The sequence below is a fragment of the Globicephala melas genome, chromosome 11, assembly GCF_963455315.2.
Source record: "Globicephala melas chromosome 11, mGloMel1.2, whole genome shotgun sequence".
In the NCBI taxonomy this organism is placed as follows: domain Eukaryota; kingdom Metazoa; phylum Chordata; class Mammalia; order Artiodactyla; family Delphinidae; genus Globicephala; species Globicephala melas.
The window spans coordinates 72166220-72186881 of NC_083324.2; the positions used below are offsets into that span (position 1 = coordinate 72166220).

Below are 20662 nucleotides of genomic sequence, written 5' to 3' on the forward strand. Positions count from 1 at the left end.
TCCTTTGTGACTGCTGTCTTCACTTAGCATAATGTTTTCAAGGTTCATCCATGTCGTAACATGTCTCAGTACTTCATTTCTTTTTATTGGTGAGTAATATTCCGCTGTACGTGTATTCCTCATTTTGCTTGTCCATTCATCAGCTGATGGGCATTTGGGGTTTTCTCCACTTTTCGGCTATTGCAAGTGTTGCTGCTGCTATAAACATTTGTGCAGAATTTTTGTTGTTGTTGTTGTTGCTGTACGCGGGCCTCTCACTGTTGTGGCCTCTCCCGTTGAGGAGCACAGGCTCCGGATGTGCAGGCTCAGCCGCTCCACGGCATGTGGGATCTTCCTGGACCGGGGCACGAACCTGTGTCCCCTGCATCAGCAGGCAGACTCTCAACCACTGCGCCACCAGGGAAGCCCTGTGCAGAATTTTTTGTATGGACATATATTTTCACTTCTCTTGAGTATATATACCTAGAGGTGAAATTGCTGGATCACATGGCAATTCTGTGTGTAACTTAGGGACTGCCAGACTGTTTTCCAAAGTGGCTGCGCCCTTTTACATCCCCAGCAGCAGTGCCCGAGGGCTCCAATTTCTCCACACCCTCGCCAGCACTTGTTGTTACCAGTCTTTTGGATTAGAGCCGTCCTAGTGGATGTGAAGTAGTATCTCATTGTGACCTGGATTTACATTTGTCTGTTGACGAAGGATGTGGAGCCGTTTTTCATGTGATTATTGGTCACTTGTGTATCTTCTTCAGAAAAACTCCTATTCAGATCCTTTGTCCATTTTTTGATTAGGTTATTTGTCTTTTTATTATTCAGCGGAGACCGTTTTCACCAACAAGGGGATGGCGGCTCACATAAGCCAGAACCGACTCAAGGCCAAGGGCATGGGCCAGCACCACAACGCCCAGAACTACAACAACCAGAGCTTTGAGGAGCTGCGAGCACTCTGCCTACGGAAGGGGCAGCTGTTCAAGGACCCCTTTTTCCCTGCTGAACCCAGCTCACTGGGTTTCAAGGAACTGGGCCCCAACTCCAAACACGTGCAGAACATCAGCTGGCAGCGGCCCCGTGTGGGCACTGGGAAGGGAGGCATGGACTCATGGGGGGTGGGGGTAGTAGTGACGTCCTAGTCACTTGGATAATCTCCAATCCCCCACCGCCCTATCTTGGCTCTGTACTAGACTCCATTTCCATCAAGGCAGGGGACGGTTCGGGACAGGCTTAAGTAAAACCTCTCAGAAAACCCCTGGGAAGGTCACTCACTGACCTTTGCCATCCCAGCCTACAATTAGGCCAAGTTCCCCCTGCCGCGCCCCCATCCATGTTTCCCCTAGAACTCCAAGAGACAGCAGCATTCCCCAGGGAAGTGGGAGGGAGCTTGGGAAGGGGGTGTCCTGGGCTCTCTGAAACTTTTATTCCTTCATTGCAGCAAATCACAAGCAATCCTCAATTCATTGTGAATGGGGTCAGCCCGACTGACATCTGCCAGGGGGTGCTCGGTGAGTGGGGGGCAGGAAAGCTGGGGGCAGGGGGTGAATTGGGAGAGTGCCAGGGTATCTCCTGAGGCTGGGGGACTGGGAGCCCTGGGTTCAGACAGCTCTTCTGTGTCCCTTTTCCTCCCCTAATCCAGATTCCACCCCTACCTGCTGCCATCTGGGTCTGGGAGTAAGCAGGGTGCTGTATTAGTTATCAGTTGCTCCAAGAGTCAGTGACTGAAAGCAACAACCAACATCTATCATCTCACAGTTTCTCCGGGGCAGGAATTAGGAAGCAGCATAGCCTGGTTGGTCTGGCTCAGGGTTTCTCATGAGGTGCCACAGGAGCTGAAGGATTCCCTTCCAAGATGGTGCACTCACGTGGCAGGTGGCCCCAGGTCCTTGCCACGTGAGCTTCTCCGTAGGACGCTTAAGTGTCCACACATGGTAGCTGGCCTCCCACTGAGTGAGCGGCCTGAGAGAGAGAACAAGGAGGAAGCCCGAATGCCTTCACCACCTGGTCTCAGGAGAAGCAGGCGGTAACTTCCCCATGTTCTGCTGTTAAAAGCAAGCTCGTGGGCTTCCCTGGTGGTGCAGTGGTTGAGAGTCCGCCTGCTGATGCAGGGGACACGGGTTCGTGCCCCGGTCTGGGAAGATCCCACATGCTGCGGAGCGGCTGGGCCCGTGAGCCATGGCCGCTGAGCCTGCGCGTCCGGAGCCTGTGCTCCACAACGGGAGAGGCCACAACGGTCGGTGAGAGGCCCACATACCGCAAAAAAAAAAAAGCAAGCTCGCAATCCGGCCTAAGGTCAAAGAGAGGGGAATTAGGCTTCCGCTAACCACTGCAAGTGACACGACTTCCTCAAGTCTGGGGTATCAGGTAAAGGAGCGGCCACTCTCCCGCAGGCTCCCACGGACAGCCCCCAGAGAGAGCTTCCTCCCTAAGCCTGGTCTTATTCCCCGGTTTCCTCCAAACCCCTCATTGCATCTTAAGGAAGAAGGCCAGGGTGGGCTTCCTCTGGGCTGAATTGTGTCCCATTTGTGGCAGAGAAGAGGGCAGGGTGTGGGTAGGGCAGAGGCCAAGGAGACAGCAGGTCCCACAGCTGCCACTGGGGCTCACTGAGCTGGAGGGCCCAGGGTTACCGGAGGAAAAATTGCTTCTCCCTAGGTGTCCTTTCCACGATGGTGACGAGAGTGTCCTTAACATTCCTCTCCCCCCTTCTACCCCCCTCCAAGTGTCCCTCAGGCAGCCAGAAGGCCTTGGTAATCACAGAATCTTTGCCAGTGCCCTCAGCCGCAGCCTGGCCCATGTACCCCCTCAGGGCACCACCCTGCCCCAAGCCCCACCCATGGTCTGAGATTCCCCAGGAGAGATGGCAACAGATGACCTCAGCCCAAGAATCCTGCCCCTCTGTCCCAGTGAGGGTACAGACTGAGCCCCTTGGGTCTCTAGTATTACGGGGCTGATCACCACACCACTGTAATCATGGGGTAGAAGTGGGGGGCCATGGGGAAGGGGATCGGCCTTGTTCAAGGGACAGGAGACGATTGGCTGTCCCCCAAAGATGGCAGGTCCCAGAGGGAGGAGTAAGACCAAGGCCAAAAACACCTTCTCCCCACATTCCAGAACAAAAACGTCTGGCTCTGATTTGTGAGTCTCTCGCCTCATAGGAAAGGTGGAGAACTCACCCCCAGAGCTGGCCCTTCTGCAGTGGGAGGGCATCGGGGAGGGGGCCACAGAGCAGCTCCTGATCTTCTGGGGCTTGGACTCTGGGACCCACACACATGGGAGTGCTCAAACGGGGCGCCCTTCTGTCTTTCCAGGGGACTGCTGGCTGCTTGCTGCCATCGGCTCCCTTACGGTGTACCCCGAACTGCTGTACCGCGTGGTGCCCAGGGGGCAGAGCTTCAAGAAAAACTATGCTGGTATCTTCCATTTTCAGGTGAAGGGCGATTTGAAAGCCAGAGTTGATTTGTTTATGAGGGGTGTGTGTGTGTGAGAGAGAGAGAAAGAATTAATACATGCTTTGAAGTTTACCTTTTTTCTTTCCTTTTTGAAAAAAACAACATTTATTAGGGTGGATTTTTCTCTAATTATCAGAGAAATATCCTCTCACTAAAGAAATTGTGTAAGCTAATTTTTTTTTTTTTTTTTTTTTTTTTTTTTTTTTTTGGCGGTGCGCGGGCCTCTCACCGTTGTGGCCTCTCCTGTTGCAGAGCACAGGCTCCGGACGCGCAGGCTCAGCGGCCATGGCTCACGGGCCCAGCCGCTCTGCGGCATGTGTGATTTTTCCGGACCGGGGCACAAACCCGTGTCCCCTGCATCGGCAGGCAGACTCTCAACCACTGCGCCACCAGGGAAGCCCTAAGCTAATTTTTTAAAGCCCCCAAATAGTTGTTATCAGTTTGTGATTCATTCTCCTCCTCCTCTTCCTCCTGCTTCTCTCTCTCTCTGTCTCTTTCTCTCGGTAGATACACTCACATATGTATATGCACGTATACGTGTGTGTATGTGCATGTGCGCATATGACATTGGGAGTTTCTGTCATGTAATTTTTGTAATCTGCTCTTCAAATTATTCAACATGTGGACAAATTCCTCATGTCATAAAAATATTTCTGAAAGTCACAAGAGTTTTTAAGACCTCAGAAGTCCTAAAAGTCCAGCCAAGGTCAAAAGGTGGGTGGGTCCCTCTGGAGGCCGTGGCAGAACCTGGAGGTGAGGCTGGGGGAGGTTCAGGCCTTTCACTGCCTTTCTTTGGCGGCGGCGGCGGCAGCGGAGGGGTGGGGGGCCCTCTGTTACTGGTGTGTCACTGAACCTGACACCAGGAGGCGCTCGTGTAACAGAGTCTTCATGCAAGAAGGGAGGGGGGATGTGCGCGCGCGCGCGCGTGCGCGCATGTATGTGTGTCTGAGCTCGGAAGGGGGCCTGGGGCATACAGATGCCCCACGCCCCGCTGAGACCCACCTTGCCGCCCGCAGATTTGGCAGTTTGGGCAGTGGATGGACGTGGTGGTGGATGACCGGCTGCCCACAAAGAATGGCAAGCTGGTGTTCGTGCATTCAGCCGAGCGCACCGAGTTCTGGAGTGCCCTGCTGGAGAAGGCGTACGCCAAGTGAGTGCCCCAGCCTGGCGATTTGCCTGGCCTCCAAGCTTGCTCTGACAGTCGGCAGTGACGGGGGGGGGGGGGGGGGGGGGCGGGTAGGGGAGCAACTGGAATCAGGGGAAGAGGCAGGGGGACGGCAGGGCATCCCTCCCTTCCCTCACCTCACCCTCTGAGGTCCAAGCTCACAACTGCATCCCAGAGCCCAGACGGTGCCCTCTCTGTGCCCACAGGCTGAACGGATCCTATGAAGCCCTGTCAGGGGGCAACACGGTGGAGGGCTTTGAGGACTTCACGGGGGGCGTGACCCAGAGCTTCCAACTCCGGAAGCCCCCTCCGAACCTGCTGAGGATGCTTAGAAAGGCCATAGAGCGATCATCCCTCATGGGGTGCTCCATCGAAGTAAGCCGTGCTTGGTCCTGCTTCAGGGCCTTTGCACCTGCTGTTGCTTTCACCTAGAAAGTTCTTTCTCCAAATACCTGCATAACTAGCTCCTTCTCATTCATCTTTTAGTTCAAATGGCCCTTCCTCAGGCTAGCCTTCTAAATTAGCCGCTCCTGCCCCCCATTTCCTCTCTACTTTGTTTTGATTTTCTCCCCAACATTTATCATGATCAGAAACTGTCTTACTTATCGACGTGTATATTCACAACAAATCTTCTCCAGACAGTTTTCATATTTCATGAAGACAGTGACTTTATTTGTCTCATTCACTGCTGGGTCCTGGGACTTAAGATGGTACTTGGCATGCAATAGATACCCAACACATATTTGTTCAAATAAATAAATGAACCCAGAGTGCTACTGTAAGACCCAGCAATTGTATTCTTGGGCATTTATCCCAGAGAAATGAAGACTTATGTCCACACAAAAGCCTGTACCCACGTGTTCAAAGCAGCTCTATTCATAATAACCAGAACCTGGAAACAACCTAGATGTCTTTCAGAGGGTGAATAGTTGGACAGGTGCGTACATACCAGGGGATACTACTCAGCAATAAGAAGAGATGAACTATTGACACACAAAACAGCTTGGATGAATCTCAAGGAAATTATGCTGCATGGAAAAAGCCAGTCCCGAAAGAGTCCATACTGTATGATTCCATTTATATGACAGTCCTGAAATGACAAAATTTTTTTAAATGGAGAACAGATTAGGAGTTGTCAGAGGTCAGGGAAGAGGGTCATAAGAGGTGGATGTTGCTTATAAAAGGGCAACACCAGGGATGCTACTGGTGATGGAAATGTTCTATATTGTGATGATGGTGGTGGATACAGAAATGATATGATACATATGATATGTATCATACGATACATGTGTATCATATGATATGATATGTACCATATCATATGATATGATATGACACATATGATAACAATGCATAAAACATACATAAATGAGTACGAGTAAAAGTGGAGGCATCTGTATAAGACTGACGAACTGTGTCAACATCTTCATCCTGGTTTTGATATTGTGCTATAGGGAATTCCCTGGCAGTCCAGTGGTTAGGACTCTGCGCTTCCACTGCAGGGGGCAAGGGTTCGATCCCTCATTGGGAATCTAAGATCCTGCATGCTGCGTGACACGGCCAAAAAAGAAAAAACATGATATTGTGCTATAGTTTTGCAAGATGTTACCACTGGGGGATACTGGATATGGGGTGCACGTATCTCTCTGTATTATTTCTTAAAACTGCATGTGAGGGAGCTCCCTGGTGGTCCAGTGGGTAAGACTCCAGGCTCCCAATGCAGGGGCCCGGGCTCAACCCCTGGTCAGGGAACTAGATCCTGCCTGCTGCAACTAAAAGATTCCCCATGCCACAACTAAAAAAAACAAAAACAAAAAACAAAGAAACCTGCGTGTGAGTCTACAATCATTGGAAAATACAAAGTTTAATTAAAAAACAAAAATGAACCCAGAGAGTTGTCACCTCACTTCAGGTGCCCCCATCCCTCTGACCAGACCTTGAGTTCCTTTCCTTCCTCTCTGTTCTGCGTAGATCAACAGCCAAAGTGACTTGGAGTCATTGACGGAAAGGATGCTGGTGAAAGGACATGCTTACTCAGTGACCGGCCTTCAGGATGTGAGTCTGACCACTACACCCCACCCAGAGGGACAGGAGGAGGAATTCTGTGACCCTACACTCCTAACCTTTGCCCACAACCCACCCAGGTCCTGTACTGCGGCAGGATGGAAACACTGATTCGGGTCCGGAATCCCTGGGGCCGGATTGAGTGGAATGGAGCCTGGAGTGACAAGTAGGTGCCCAGACCAGCCCTCTGGGGGGAGGGGCAGAGCACAGAGCAGGCCCACGAGCAAGGCCATGCCACAGAGGGACCGACTGGCATCCGGTCACCTGCGCCCAGTGTGAGCCCTTCCCCTCTAGATTCTCCATCTAACCAGGACCCCCAGTAGGCAGACATTCAGGGGTAAGGGCATCCCTGGGGGAGGACCGAGGTGCCTCCCGACCCCCTGCCCCTCCACTGCCTGTCTCTGCTCCAGTGCCAAGGAGTGGGAAGACGTGGCCCCAGACGTCCAGAGGCAGCTGCTGCACAGGAAGGAGGACGGAGAGTTCTGGTCAGCGCCGCTTGAGAAGGACCACCTTCTGTCCCCATACCCAGTCCCTTCATCTCTCCTGCCACTGTCCCACCTGTGCCTTGGATGGGGAGGCTCTGGGGGTCGCCTACAGGTGTGGGTGTGCTGCTGATGGGCTCTGGCCCATCTAGTTGCGGCAAGTGGGAGGCTACTCTTCATTGCGGTGCGTGGGCTTCTCATTGGGTGGCTTCTCTTGTTGTGGAGCACGGGCTCTAGGCGCGCGGGCTTCCTGCCGCTCCCCTCCACCACAGGATGTCCTACGGAGATTTCCTGGACAACTTCACCCTCCTGGAAATCTGCAACCTGATACCCGACACGCTTTGTGGGGACTACAAGAGGTGTTGGCACACCACCTTCTACGAGGGCAGCTGGAGGAGGGGCAGCACTGCAGGGGGCTGCCGGAGCTACATTGGTGGGCGAGGGGACTCAGGGGAGCAGGGAGCAAGGGCTGGGCCACTGACTCACTGCACACCTGGGCCCCATTGAGGAGGCGGGCACTTGGCTGGGAAGCCCGTCCACCCTGGGAAGGGCAGGGCCATCCTGACCTGCTTCCTCCACAGACACATTCTGGACCAACCCACAGTTTAAGATCTCTCTCCCCGAGGAGGATGATGCCCCAGAGGACGACGAAGCCGTCTGCACCTGCCTGGTGGCCCTGATGCAGAAGAACTGGAGGCGGGCACGGCCCCAGGGAGCCCAGCTGCAGACCATCGGCTTTGTCATCTACTCCGTGCGTGCCCAGCTGGTCCCCCAGCCACTCTTGCTCTCCCCATGGCCTCACCCCTGGGACCACTGCACACCCCACCCCACCACCTGCCCCGGGACCAGGACACCCTCCAACTGCCTCCACACCCCTGTCTCTTTCCTTTTTCCTTTTTTTTTTTAATTGGAATATAGTTGATTTACAAGGTTTATCAGTTGTACTTATACATATATCCAGGGTTTTTTTTAAGGAATTTTGCCTTTTTTTAAAAAAAGTAATTAATTAATTAATTTATGGCTGTGTTGGCTCTTCGTTTCTGTGTGAGGGCTTCCTCTAGTTGCGGCAAGTGGGGGCCACTCTTCATCGCGGTGCGCGGGCCTCTCACTATCGCGGCTTCTCTGTTGCGGAGCACAGGCTCCAGATGCGCAGGCTCAGTAATTGTGGCTCACGGGGCTAGTTGCTCCGCGGCATGTGGGATCTTCCCAGACCAGGGCTCGAACCCGTGTCCCCTGCATTGGCAGGCAGATTCTCAACCACTGCGCCACCAGGGAAGCCCCACTTTTTTTTTTTTTTTAAGATTCTTTTCCCGTATAGGTCATTGCAGAGTATTAAATAGTTTTCCCTGTGCTATACAGTAGGTCCTTATTATCTATTTTTTAAATTTTTTTAAAATTTGTTTGTTTATTTATTTATGTATTTTTGGCTGCGTTGGGTCTTCGTTGCTGCGTGTGGCTTTCTCTAGTTGCGGCAAGTGGGGGGCTACTCTTCGTTGCGGTGTGTGGGCTTCTCATTGGGTGGCTTCTCTTGTGCCGCACTGGCTCTAGGCGCGTGGGCTTCAGTAGTTGTGGCACGCGGGCTCAGTAGTTGTGGCCTGCGGGGTCTAGAGCGTGGGCTCTGTAGTTGTGGCACACGGGCTTAGTTGCTCCATGGCGTGTGGGGATCTTCCTGGACCAGGGCTCGAACCCCTGTCCCCTGCATTGGCAGGCGGATTCTTAACCACTGTGCCACCAGGGAAGTCCTAGTTATCTATTTTATATATAGTAGTGTGTATATGTCAATCCCAATCTCCCAATTTAATCCTCGCTGCCCATCTCGGCCCTGTCTCTTTCTGGAGTGGTGCTTTGCGCTTTTGAGGCAGGGCTGACAGTTTTCTTTTTCAGATTTTTAAAATCTAAAACACTTAGGGAGCACTTCCTCTGTGCCAGGCATTGTTCCCAAGACCTTTCGAATAGTAACGCCTTTAATGAAGAGGAAGGAGATTGGGAGCCAGAGAGGTGAGGTCACTTGTCCTAACTCACACCAGTTCCCACACACTCGGAGATTTCTCCACGGCCCCCAAGCCTCCCCACATGGGAGCATGGACTCCGGCCAAGAGAAACCGCTGACAAGCATTTCCCAAACGGTGCCCGTTTGTCCATTCATTTACATAGTCAGTGATATTCACGGAGCACCTACTGCATGCCAGGCCCCAGTCAGTCTCCAGAGGTTCAATCGTGAACAGAAGCAGACACGAGCCTTGCCCTCCTCCTAGACTGTGAGTCCCCCAGGTTAACAGACACACCTGAAGCCATTTCCAAGGTTAGACACAGCCCTGCCAGGAAAGGCTGTATTCTCTACCCCAACCCAGAGCTCCACGGGGCCATCAGTATATTAAAGGTTCTGGTCATCCCTGGAGGAGAGCAACCTATTTATCTTGGTTTATCTCACCTTTTTACAAACTTCTATGTGCTCATTCCTCGGTTTCAATAATCTCCTATTAACTTCCTGCAAGACGTGAGCGCTCCATGGAAAATGCTCTCCTAGTTTTTTATCCCAGCTCTTCAACTGTTCAGCAGTGTGAGATTGGGCAAGTTATCTCACCTCTGGGGGGTTCTCTTTCCCATCCTTAACCTGCAGTGGCAAAAATCTCCCCTTGGCAAAACTTTGTGTAAACCGTACTTTGCCACCCAAAGCAGAAGGGTTATTTTTTTTTATTGGGGTGTAGTTGTTTTACAATGTTGTGTTAGTTTCTACTGTACAGCGAAGTGGAGTTCCCTGTGCTATACAGTACGTTCTCGTTAGTTATCTATTTTATACATATTAGTGTATATATGTCAATCCCAATCTCCCAATTCATCCCACCACCACCCCTTTCCCCCCTTGGTGTCCATACGTTTGTTCTGTACGTCTGTGTCTCTATTTCTGCCTTGCATACTGGTCCACCTGTGCCATTTTTCTAGATTCAAAGCGGAAGTGTTATTAATGCTGGGACTTTTAGCTCTTAGAGCCCACGCCCCTCCCCACCACCAGCATCCCAGTGCCCTTAGCACCCCCTGGCTTCCACAGGCCTGAGCCCCTTCACCATCCTGGGGATCTGACCCTCCTCTCTCTTCCCTTCCCAGGTCCCAAAGGAGGTACAGAAGATGTGGGGCTTGATCCTGGGCAGACAGCCACCCCGCTCCTGGCATGTGGATGGGCAAGGGGTGGAATTCGGCGAAGGGTTCTGGGGCCCACTGGGTCAGGGTTCCAGCCCCCTTGGGCCCTGAGTGAGGGTCAGGGAAGGAAACGACCACACTGGGGTTACCTGCCAGATGGGCAGGGTCCAGGCCCTCCCTAGCCCTGCCCAGCCGGGCATCACCGTGGGGGGTCCCTCCCTCCCTGCCCTCCCCTGTGGGCCCTGTACCCACCTCCAGGGCACGTACAGTTTCAGAACCTCCAGGACGTCCACTTGAAAAAGGACTTCTTCGTGAAGTATCAGGACCTGGGCTTCTCAGAGATCTTCACCAACTCACGGGAGGTCAGCAGCCACCTCCGGCTGCCTCCGGGGGAATACATCATCATTCCCTCCACCCTTGAGCCGCACAAGGATGCTGACTTCCTGCTCCGGGTCTTCACGGAGAAGCACAGCGAGTCCTGGTGAGGGGCCCCACCTCACTGCTCCAAGGCCACCTGCCCCAGAGCTGTAAGATTCAAGCTCAGGGGGCAGTCAGCTGGGTCCCCCCGCCCCCGTCCCTATTGTACAGTCAGGGAAACTTAGGCATGAGGCAGGGAAGTCCCAGGTAGTAGCAGAGCCAGAATCAGAAGCCAGATCGCACGGAGCCCGTTCCGTATTGCTGCAGACACACGACACGACCTCCCTGACCATCCCACTGGAATCCCTGTCTCCCTGACCCCTGCTCACTCCGAACCTTCATCCACCTCTGCCCAGGGAACTGGATGAAGCCAACATCGCTGAGCTTCTCCAAGAGGTGAGGGGAGGCTGTGGGGGCTGGGATTTGGGGGTGGCATGTAGGGGTGTGGAAGAACTTTCTGGACTGTGTCCCTCTCCCACTCCTTTCCCTGCAGGAGAACATCTCTGAGAATGACATAGACCAGGACTTCATACGTTTGTTTCACATAGTGGCCGGTGGAGAGGTGAGAGGCAGAGGGCTGGGGGATTGAAAGGAGGTGGTTTGGGGCTGAAGGGGCCAGAGCCGGGGCTTACGGTCCCCCTTCCTAGGACAAGGAGGTGGGCATATATGAGCTACAGAAGCTGCTCAACAAGGTGTTCTCCGAAGGTGAGTCTTCCATCCCCCACTCACAACCCTTCCCCCCACCCTTAATCACCCCCCACCTCTCCCCCCAAACCCCGACCACACCCTGCTCATCCCTCCCCTTCTTCCTGCCCCTTCCCTCCCTCACAGTCAAAAACCTCAAAACCAAGGGTTTCAGCCTGGACGTGTGCCGCTGTATGGTCAACCTCTTGGATGTATCTTCCTGTCCAGTGGGCAGTCCTGTCCAGTGCTCTCCTGCCCCAGCCCCCTACCCCTGAGCCTGGCCCTAAGGTGGCCATCTCTGACCAGCCATGCCCTCCTTCCGGGTGGGGATTAGGCGCTGGGGTAACAAAAGATGCCAGGTCTTCCGGCTGTTAGCATGGTTACCATACAGGCCCCTTGGGTCTTGTGCCCTACCTCGGTGAGTCCCTCTGCTTCCCAGCCCCCAGGATGCCCTCCCCACCCTCCTCTTATATCCTTGACTACCTCCCAGAAAGATGGCTCTGGCAAACTGGGGCTTCAGGAGTTCCAGATCCTGTGGAGAAAAATCAAGAAATGGACGGTAAAGGGCATTGAGGGGGCAGTTTATGGAGGTAAGAAAGAGAGGTCCTCCGGAGGGAAGAGGACTAGTAAGGATGGAGCTGGAACAGGAGCCCCTGACTAGACACACACACACACACACACACACACACACACACACACACACACACACACACACACACACACACACACACACACACACACACACACACACACACACACACACACCCCAGGATGGAGCCGTTGATGTGTTGGCGTATTAACTAGTCAAAATATTCAATAACCAGCACAGTCCAGGTATCAGCCAGCGTAAAGGATACAGGCAGAGAGCCCCGGGCAGGGTGCCAGGAAGTAACCCCACAGTTAGCAGGTGATAGGAATACTGGAGCTCAGCGGGTGGGCCAGCGTAGGGGGCCCTCGGGGTCTTGGGTAGCAGTTGTGAAGCATTTCATCACTTCAGCCACCGTGCCATGCACACGGCCCTACCACATCTGTCTTGTCGCTTCAGGACATCTTCCGAGAGTGTGACCAGGACCACTCAGGCACCTTGAACTCCTATGAGATGCGCTTGGCAATTGAGAAAGCAGGTGGCCAGGGGCAGGAGAGGGCTTTGGGGCAGGGACGGGGGAGGCAGCGGCGGTCAGAGGGCTGGACTCTCCCCCTCCACACTCCTCTCTCTCCCAGGCATCAAACTGAATAACAAGGTGACACAGGTGTTGGTGGCCAGGTATGCAAATGACGAAATGATCATGGATTTTGACAGCTTCATCAGCTGTTTCCTGAGGCTGAAGGCCATGTTCAGTGAGTCAGGCACCTGCCCACTCCCCACCCTGGGCCAGGGGACCGCCGGCCTTCTCCCACATACCCACACGAAGAGCACTGCTCCAGAACCATTCCCCTCCACCAGGCACAGATGATCTGGGCTCAGATCCCAGCTCCACCACTTGCTGGCTCTGTTGCCTTGAGCAAGTCACTTTATCTCTCTGTGCCTCTGTTGCCTTACCTATAAATATAGATAACAGTACAGCCTGCATAGAATGGAGGCGGAGATTAAATGAGATAGTATTTGGAGAGCACTCAGAACAGGCCCTGGTTCAGAGCAAGGCTGTAGGAGTCCTTACCATTAATTCCCTGCTGGGCTGGGGGTTTGGCTGGGAAGAGGGAAGGAACGGCTTCTTACACCCTTTCTGACATCCTCCCTAGTCGGGAAGGGGTCTTGCAGACCACTGACTCAGCTCCCAACCCTTCTCCCTTGTCTCCTCCGTGAAACAGCGTACTTTCTAACCATGGACCCTAACAATACTGGCCAGATTTGCTTGAACCTGAACCAGGTACATGGAAAGGATCCTCAGGCACCCACCCCCACCCCCGCGGCTCCACTGGCCCTTCCCTTTCCCCAGACGTCATGCCCCACCACCACCTCACCCATCCTCTGATGTTCTTCTTGCCCCACAGTGGCTGCAGATAACCATGTGGGGTTAGTCACTGCGGGAGCCTGGCTTCCTACCGCCATCGGCCCCGCCCCCTGCCCCGCCCCGCCCCACCACCACCCCGCCGGGTTCTGGCCTGGGGGCCGGGGTGCTCCTTGTGGCGCTCAACTCTGCGGTCTCTGCTGATGGAACGGCCGAGATGCCGTGCTTATTCCAGCAGCAGGACCTCCAGGCCCACCCTCCCAGCGCAAAGTGTTTTTCCCCCACAGTCTCCCTCCCTCTCTGAGTACATTTCACTAAACATTAAGTGACACTTCTGCGGTGTCCCCGGCTGGGGAGACTGTCCACGTTTCCTACCCTACTCAACGCTGGCCTGTTTCATGGCTCCTCCCTTCTCCCCCCCACTCAAGGGCATTATTATAATGAACAACACATGCCACTGGCTTCTGTGTCTCTTGTGTTTCTATGCCAGAAAAAGACTGGCAGGGGTGTAAGTCATTTCCTCAGTACCAAAGAGGGGACACCCAGGAGCTCTCAGTTGGGGTGATACCACCCCCTATCCAGGGAGCATTTGGAAATGTGTGGTTGTCACAGAAGCTAGAGGGCGCTGTTGTCATTTATGGGCAGCGGCTGGGATGCTAAAGGCATAAGAGTCCCTGTCTGTGAACTGTACACAGCGCGGTACCCAGAGCAGCATCCGACGGGAGGGCTGAGCCGCAGGACCTAGAACCGCCCCTCCCATCTCCTTCCTCAAACTGGAGTCTCCAAAGGTGACACTGCTGGTCTAGCAAAAGTCAAAAATCCTGCACCGGCAGGAGTCAGCCATAGAAAGGAACTGACCCTCTTAGATGTGTGGCTGGGAGGGGTGGAGGACAGTGGCCGTGGGTGAGTTCATTCCTGCCTTAAAGGTGTTCAGATTCAAATCATTCTTACTGTTAAAAAACTGCTGACTGCCAGGCTATGGTCCTCACCAGAAGGGTGGAGGGATCCTTGGTTCACCAGTCCTTGACCTTGGAGTCTCTGCCTCAGATGCCCCCTGTTTCCAGCCCCCAGCCTCCTGCTGCAGTGGGAAAACTGAGACCACCAGCAGTGTCCCCCAACTGCACTTCTCCTGTCCTTCCAGATCGCTCCGTGGCTTCCCGCTCTGGGGAACTGTGCCTGCGAGCTTTTCAGCCTCTTGCATACAGACCGCTTCCAAATTCCCTTAGATTAGGGTCGAATAAATCTAAACCCCAAAAGAATTGGGATCCGTCCTGGATCTGTGTACTTTCAGCTTCCCATCGTAGCTAGCTTCGTTTCCTCCTGCAGTAAGGACTCAAAGACTTCCTTCTATTTGCACTAAACACACCCATTCCTCTTATGCTTGGGGGCGTGGGGGGCTTCCAGCCTTCCTGGGTCTGGTGACTGATTCCCTGCACCAGCCCTGCCCCCTGCCTCCTCTGTGACAACTGCCCATCACTGTCACTCCATTGCCTCCCCCACCACCTCCCGAGGAATCATTTCCTGCCCTGCCACTCTCTTCTCCCATCCTCTCCCCTCTGCAGTCTTGTCTGAGAGAGAAGGTCACACTCTGTTAATGAGGGTCTTAAGACTGATTCCTCCACCCTAATTTTCTACCACCACCTTTTCTCCTCAGAGCAGCGAAGGAGCAAAGGTCCCTGGGTGGGTCAGGGATCCTTTGGGAGAGGTCAGAAAACTAGCAGGTCCTTTGAGTTTTGAGAGAACCCGGCAGTGCCCAGTTGGTTCTGGGGAGCCCAGCAAGATGCTGACCCCACCCCATCCTTGTCCCTTGCCCTAGCGGAAGATGCTGCCAACTTCTGGCTGGATGGCCTTGGGCAAATTATTTTATTTCTCTAACAGAGTTTCCTTTTTCTCATCTGTCAGTTGGGGGTGACAGGGAGTTCACTGGTGGCCTAGAGGTTAGGATTCTGGGCTTTCACTACCATGGCCCAGGTTCAAGCCCTGGCCGGGGAACTGAGATATCCCACAAGCCGTATGGCTCGGCCAAAAAAAAATGGGGGTGACAGTGCTTGTCTCAGAGGGCTGCTGTATGGACGACTGAGGTTATGAGGGTGAAGTACTGTGCTTCCCACAGATGGTAAACTCATTACTGTTACCTAAAAATTGGGTTCCCCTCTTGTTGGGTGTCGAACCAGAAGACACAACCAAGCCAAAGAGCAGGAGAAGGGACGATTTATTACTTGCAGCGAGTAAGGAGGACACTGGAGATCTTTCCCAAAGCAGTGTGTCCCCAACAGCCAAACTGGGGACGTTCTAAACTAAGGGTACATGCATATTCATGACGGGGCTTGAGCAGAGGAGAATTCAGCATGGAATGTGGGCAAAAGTCAACAGAGGCCAAGCTTCAGTTGACTGAAGTCACAAGGGCCAGAAAAGGTCAACATCACCATCTCTTAGGTTCCAGTGGAGCTGGTGGTTGAGTGCTTCAGGCTAATCTCTACCGCTGAACCAGAACTGGGAGTCTTTACAACTGATTTATTATCTCTGCCATTCTTACTTCTCTTGCCTAAGTCATTCCGTTCCTCTGTTCCCTCACGATCATTATTACTGAGACCTGTTCAAGGGCAAGCATTGTGGCAGGCTTAGATCACAAAACGGTTTAGGCTTAAATGGCTTCTCTGACATCCAAAAACTATATCTGGGGACTTCCCTGGTGGTCCGGTGGGTAACACTCCGCGCTCCCAATGCAGGGGGCCCGGGTTCGATCCCTGGTCGGGGAACTAGATCCTGCATGCATGCCGCAACTGGGAGTCCGCATGCCGCAACTAAGAAGTCTGCACGCTGCCACTAAAAGGTCCCGCATGCCAAAATAAGATCCTGCGCAGCCAAAATAAATAAATGAATAAAAATAAAATCTTAAGGAAAAAAACACTATATCTGGATCCCCCTACCCTTTCTGCTTACACCGTCACCACACTTAGCAGAGCCCCATGTATAGTTTGTGCTCTGAACAACTAAAAGGGGCATCATTCACCCAGATTATGATGTGAGGGGCATCCCAGGATTTTAGCACATGACTGCCCTGTATTGGAAAAGTGAGATGAACTAGCGTACATTCAATAAACATATCTAATTCATGCATGCATCCACCATGTATGCAAACACGCCTACATCACATTCCTCCACATCCAAACTCTAAAACAAAAGTTCCCCCCAGCTACAGCCAGGCCTGGCTGCTCCCTGCTCCTGCCTGTCAAGTCTGCTCTCTGCACACACACCCTCACCAGCCCCTTCCGACTCAATCTCGTTCAACTTCACTTGCCTCCTTCCCCAGCCTAATGCTTGGGAGACCTTTCTCGTGACGTCTTTGCCGTCTCCCAGTGGTGTGTAACCACATTTTCTGCTCTGCTCTTCTGGTCCTCAGCATGCGGCATTTCCTCTGTTCACAGAGGTGGGGTTCTGCTGGGGAAGGGCACTAGACCATGCTGCCTGCACCCTGCACAACACAAGCTGGGTGCCCTTGACTGAGGTCACATAGTAATCTAGAGCTCACCTCTGGATGACTCACTGCCACTGTCCACAGCAGCTGCCCCCGTTTCCTTTAGACCCCTCTCTACACCCTCCAACTGCACTGCAAAGACGAGGCCACATCAGGGAACGGAGGTCCCTTAGAATAGATAGCTCCAGAGCTTCATCCTCTGGTCTCTGAGAAAGTGGGGTCAAAATGTGCTAGAAATCTTGCCATTTGCAACAAGATGGATGGACCCTGAGGGCACTATGCTAAATGAAATAACTCAGACAGAGAAAGACAAACACTCTATGATCTCACAAGTGGAATCTAAAAAAATTTTTTTAATAATTTAAAAACAACTCATAGGACTTCCCTGGTGGCCCAGTGGTTAAGAATCCGCCTGCTAATGCAGGGGACATGGGTTCGAGCCCTGGTCCGGGAAGCTCCCACAAGCCAAGGAGCAACTAAGCCCGTGCGCCACAACTACTGAGCCTGCGCTCTAGAGCCTGCGAGCTACAACTACTGAGCCCACGTGCCCGAACCACTGAAACCCACGCGCCTAGAGCCCGTGCTCTGCAACAAGACGAGCCACCGCAATGAGAAGCCCTTGCACCACAAATGAAGAGTAGCCTCCGCTCGCCACAACTAGAGAAAGCCCGCGTGCAGCAACGAAGACCCAACGCAGCCAAAAATAATAAATTAATTAATTAATTTAAAAGAACAACTCATAGATACAGAGGACAGATTGGTGGTTGCCAGAGGTGGTGGTGAGGGCTGAGTGGAATATGTGAAAGTGGTCAAAAGGAACAAACTTCCAGTGATAAGTCATGGGGGGAATTCCCTGGCAGTCCAGTGGTTAGAATTTCGCGCTTCCACTGCCATGGGCCTGGGTTCAATCCCTGCTCAAGGAACTAAAATCCCACAAGCTGCGTGATGTGGCCAAAAACAACAACAACAAAAGAAGTCATGGGGATGTAATGTATGTGGCACAGTGACTATAGTTAATAATACTGTTTTGCATATTTGAAAGTTGCTAAGGCTGTAGATCTTAAAAGTTCTCATCACAAGAAAAATGAGACGGAAATGTCTGAATCTAGGACTGGGGCAAGAAATATACGGGATGAACCTGGAGCGTCTTGTAGTGCCGGAAATGCTAAAAAAAAAAGTAGCAAAAACAAAAAGCACGATGAGAGTATGTCAAAGGTGGAGTGTAATTCCCCTCCCCTTAAGTGTGGGTAGCACATAGTGACTTCCTTCCAAAGAGGACAGTGTGGAAATCGAGAGAAAAGAGTAGCTTCAAGACAGAGAAACCTGGGAATTGCCTGGTGGTCCAGTGCTTAGGACTCCACAAGCAGTGAAAGCTGAGGGACCGAGTCCAATCCCTGGTCAGGGAACTAAGGTCCTACAAGCTGCGCGGTGTGGCCAAAAAAAAGAAAAAGTAGAGAAACCTGACGAACACGACTTCAGGCAGGTGATCAAGGTTAACACAAGAGAGATAAACCATGTGGATAGAATATACCCTTGGTATGATGTGATGAGAATGGCATTTTACTTCTGTGGTTTCCTTCCCCAAAACCCCAAACTCCAGTCTAATCATAAGAAAAACATCAGACAAATCCCACTTGAGGGACATTATACAAAACTCCTGACCAATACGCCTCAAAACTGTCAAGGTCATCAAAAACAAGGAAAGTCTGAGAAACTGTCACAGCCAAGAGGAGCCTAAGGAGGTAAGACAATTAAGTGTAATGCGGTGTTCTGGATGGGATCCTGGAACAGAAAAAGGGACACTAAGGAAATCTCAATAAGTGTGGGTTTTAGGTAATATTATTGTATCCATATTGGTTCCTTAATTGTAACAAATATACTGTACTAAGATATGATATTAATTACAGGGGAAATTGGGTGTGGATATACAGAAATTCTCTGGGCTATCTTCACAATTTTCTGTAAATTTAAAACTATTTGAAAATAAATAGTTTATTTTAAAAAGTAATTAAAAGCAACCCAAGTGCCAATCAATAAATGAATGGATAAAGAAGATGTGATATATATATATGTGTGTGTGTGTATATATATATATGTGTGTGTGTGTGTATATGTGTATACACACACACACACACACACACACACACACAGTGGAATATTACTCAGTCACAAAAAAGAATGAAATCTGGCCATTTGCGACAACATGGATGAACTTAGAGGGTATTACGCTAAGTGCAACAAGTCACACAGAGAAAGACAAATACTGCATGAGTTCACTTATATGTGGAATGTAAACAATAAAACAAATGAACAAGCATAACAAAACAGAAACAGATGTATAGATACAGAGGACAAACAGGTGGTTGCTAGAGGGTAGAAAGGTGATATACATACCTTGGAGATATTTTTCTATTAGTATACAGAGAGCTTCCTTATGATTTGTTATAGCTGCAGAGTATTCCACTGCAGCGAAGTCTCGACATTTATTTATGAGCTCTTTATTGAGTTGTTTCCAATCTTTTACTACTATAAGCAATGCTAGAGTGAATAACACTGCACATATGTCATCTCATATAGTGGAAATATTTCTATAGGATAAATTTCTGAAAGTGGGATATTGAGCTAAAGAGTATATACATCAGTAATTCAGATACATATTAAATTCCCCCCCATAAAGGTAATCCCAAGTTACGCTCCCACTAGCAATAGAAGAGTGTCTGTTTCCCCATCAAGGCAGCGTGTCGTCAAACTTTTGCATATTGATAATGTGATAGAAGAAAAATGGTTTCTGACTGTCCTTGTAATTTGCATTTCTTTTTTTGCATTTGAAGCTGAGCAAATATTCATGTTTTCCTTTCATTTCATTTTCTGTGAGCGCTTCATATTCTTTGCTCATTTTTATACTGGGCTTTTGTGTTTTTTCCTTATAAAATTCTAGGAGCTATTTATATTTTAGGAAGATTTGACCTTTCTCTGCATAGGGGCTGCAAATATTTTCCTTTGTCATCTGTGTTTCCACTAGGTTTTTAACGCTTGCCCATAGACTCTGCCCTTCGCCCCAGCAGAACCTCCCTCTCCAGGCCACCTGCCCCCTCTCACAGCCACATCCCAAAGCCCCTTTAGTTCCTCACTCTTCCAGGTGACATCTGACCTCTTGGTGACATCTGACTCTATACTGAAGACTCCCCTTGTGTGTAAATAACATTTATTCTGCCCTTTATCGACTTTAGGGGTTACACATTCTCAGTAGAACGTAGAAAACACAGAAAAGCACACAGGAGAAAAGCAAAACGCCTTATATTCCATCCCTTAGGATAACCACTTCCTGTTTATCAGTGCCTATGCGTGTTCTTAATTGCGTATACGTTTATTTATTTACAAAATAAATTTCTTACATTTACCCAGTTCCTTTGGGAGTGTATAACCGCACTTTCCTCCCTCTTGGATATCTCCTTGTCCCTATTCTGTCTCCACAAGGAGGTAAGCTCGAGGAGCTGACGTGGGGGGAACTTTTCCCTCCTGCCCATCCCCACAGCAGCCTCACTCTCTCTCCTGGACCCCTGGCCACGTTTCTCCTGCCCCATCCCCCACCCCCTCCAAGCTTAACCACTGCCCTCACTCCTGCCAGAGACGTCAAATCCCTGGTCTCATCGGGTCTTCAGACCCACCTTGGTGGAAACCTCGGATCATCACCCCATCACCCCAAAAGATGCTAGTTTCCCTCCTTCTGCTGGTGAAACCAGCCAAGTGGAACGTCCAAGACTCCCCCAAGCATTGTTTCCGGCCCACGTCTTGTCTCGCGTGCACCAAACATTCCCCTAATTCGCCGTGCTCTGTTTGGTCTCCTG

At 51.5% G+C, this 20662-nt stretch overlaps 1 protein-coding gene across 1 annotated transcript; it reads left to right on the forward strand.

Moving 5' to 3' along the window:
• Window positions 1-839: 839 nt before the first annotated feature.
• Window positions 840-18821, forward strand: CAPN11 (calpain 11). Its single transcript, XM_060308667.1, has 21 exons — window positions 840-1067; window positions 1427-1496; window positions 3297-3398; window positions 4434-4587; window positions 4809-4977; window positions 6574-6657; window positions 6747-6832; window positions 7077-7151; window positions 7421-7581; window positions 7730-7899; window positions 10254-10265; window positions 10556-10767; window positions 11060-11099; window positions 11197-11265; window positions 11351-11408; window positions 11535-11599; window positions 11878-11946; window positions 12433-12511; window positions 12609-12725; window positions 13197-13255; window positions 13380-18821. Exons 1-21 carry the CDS (start codon window positions 840-842, stop codon window positions 13404-13406), a joined length of 2106 nt encoding a protein of 701 aa, XP_060164650.1. The 3' UTR covers window positions 13407-18821.
• The last annotated feature ends 1841 nt before the right edge of the window (window positions 18822-20662 follow it).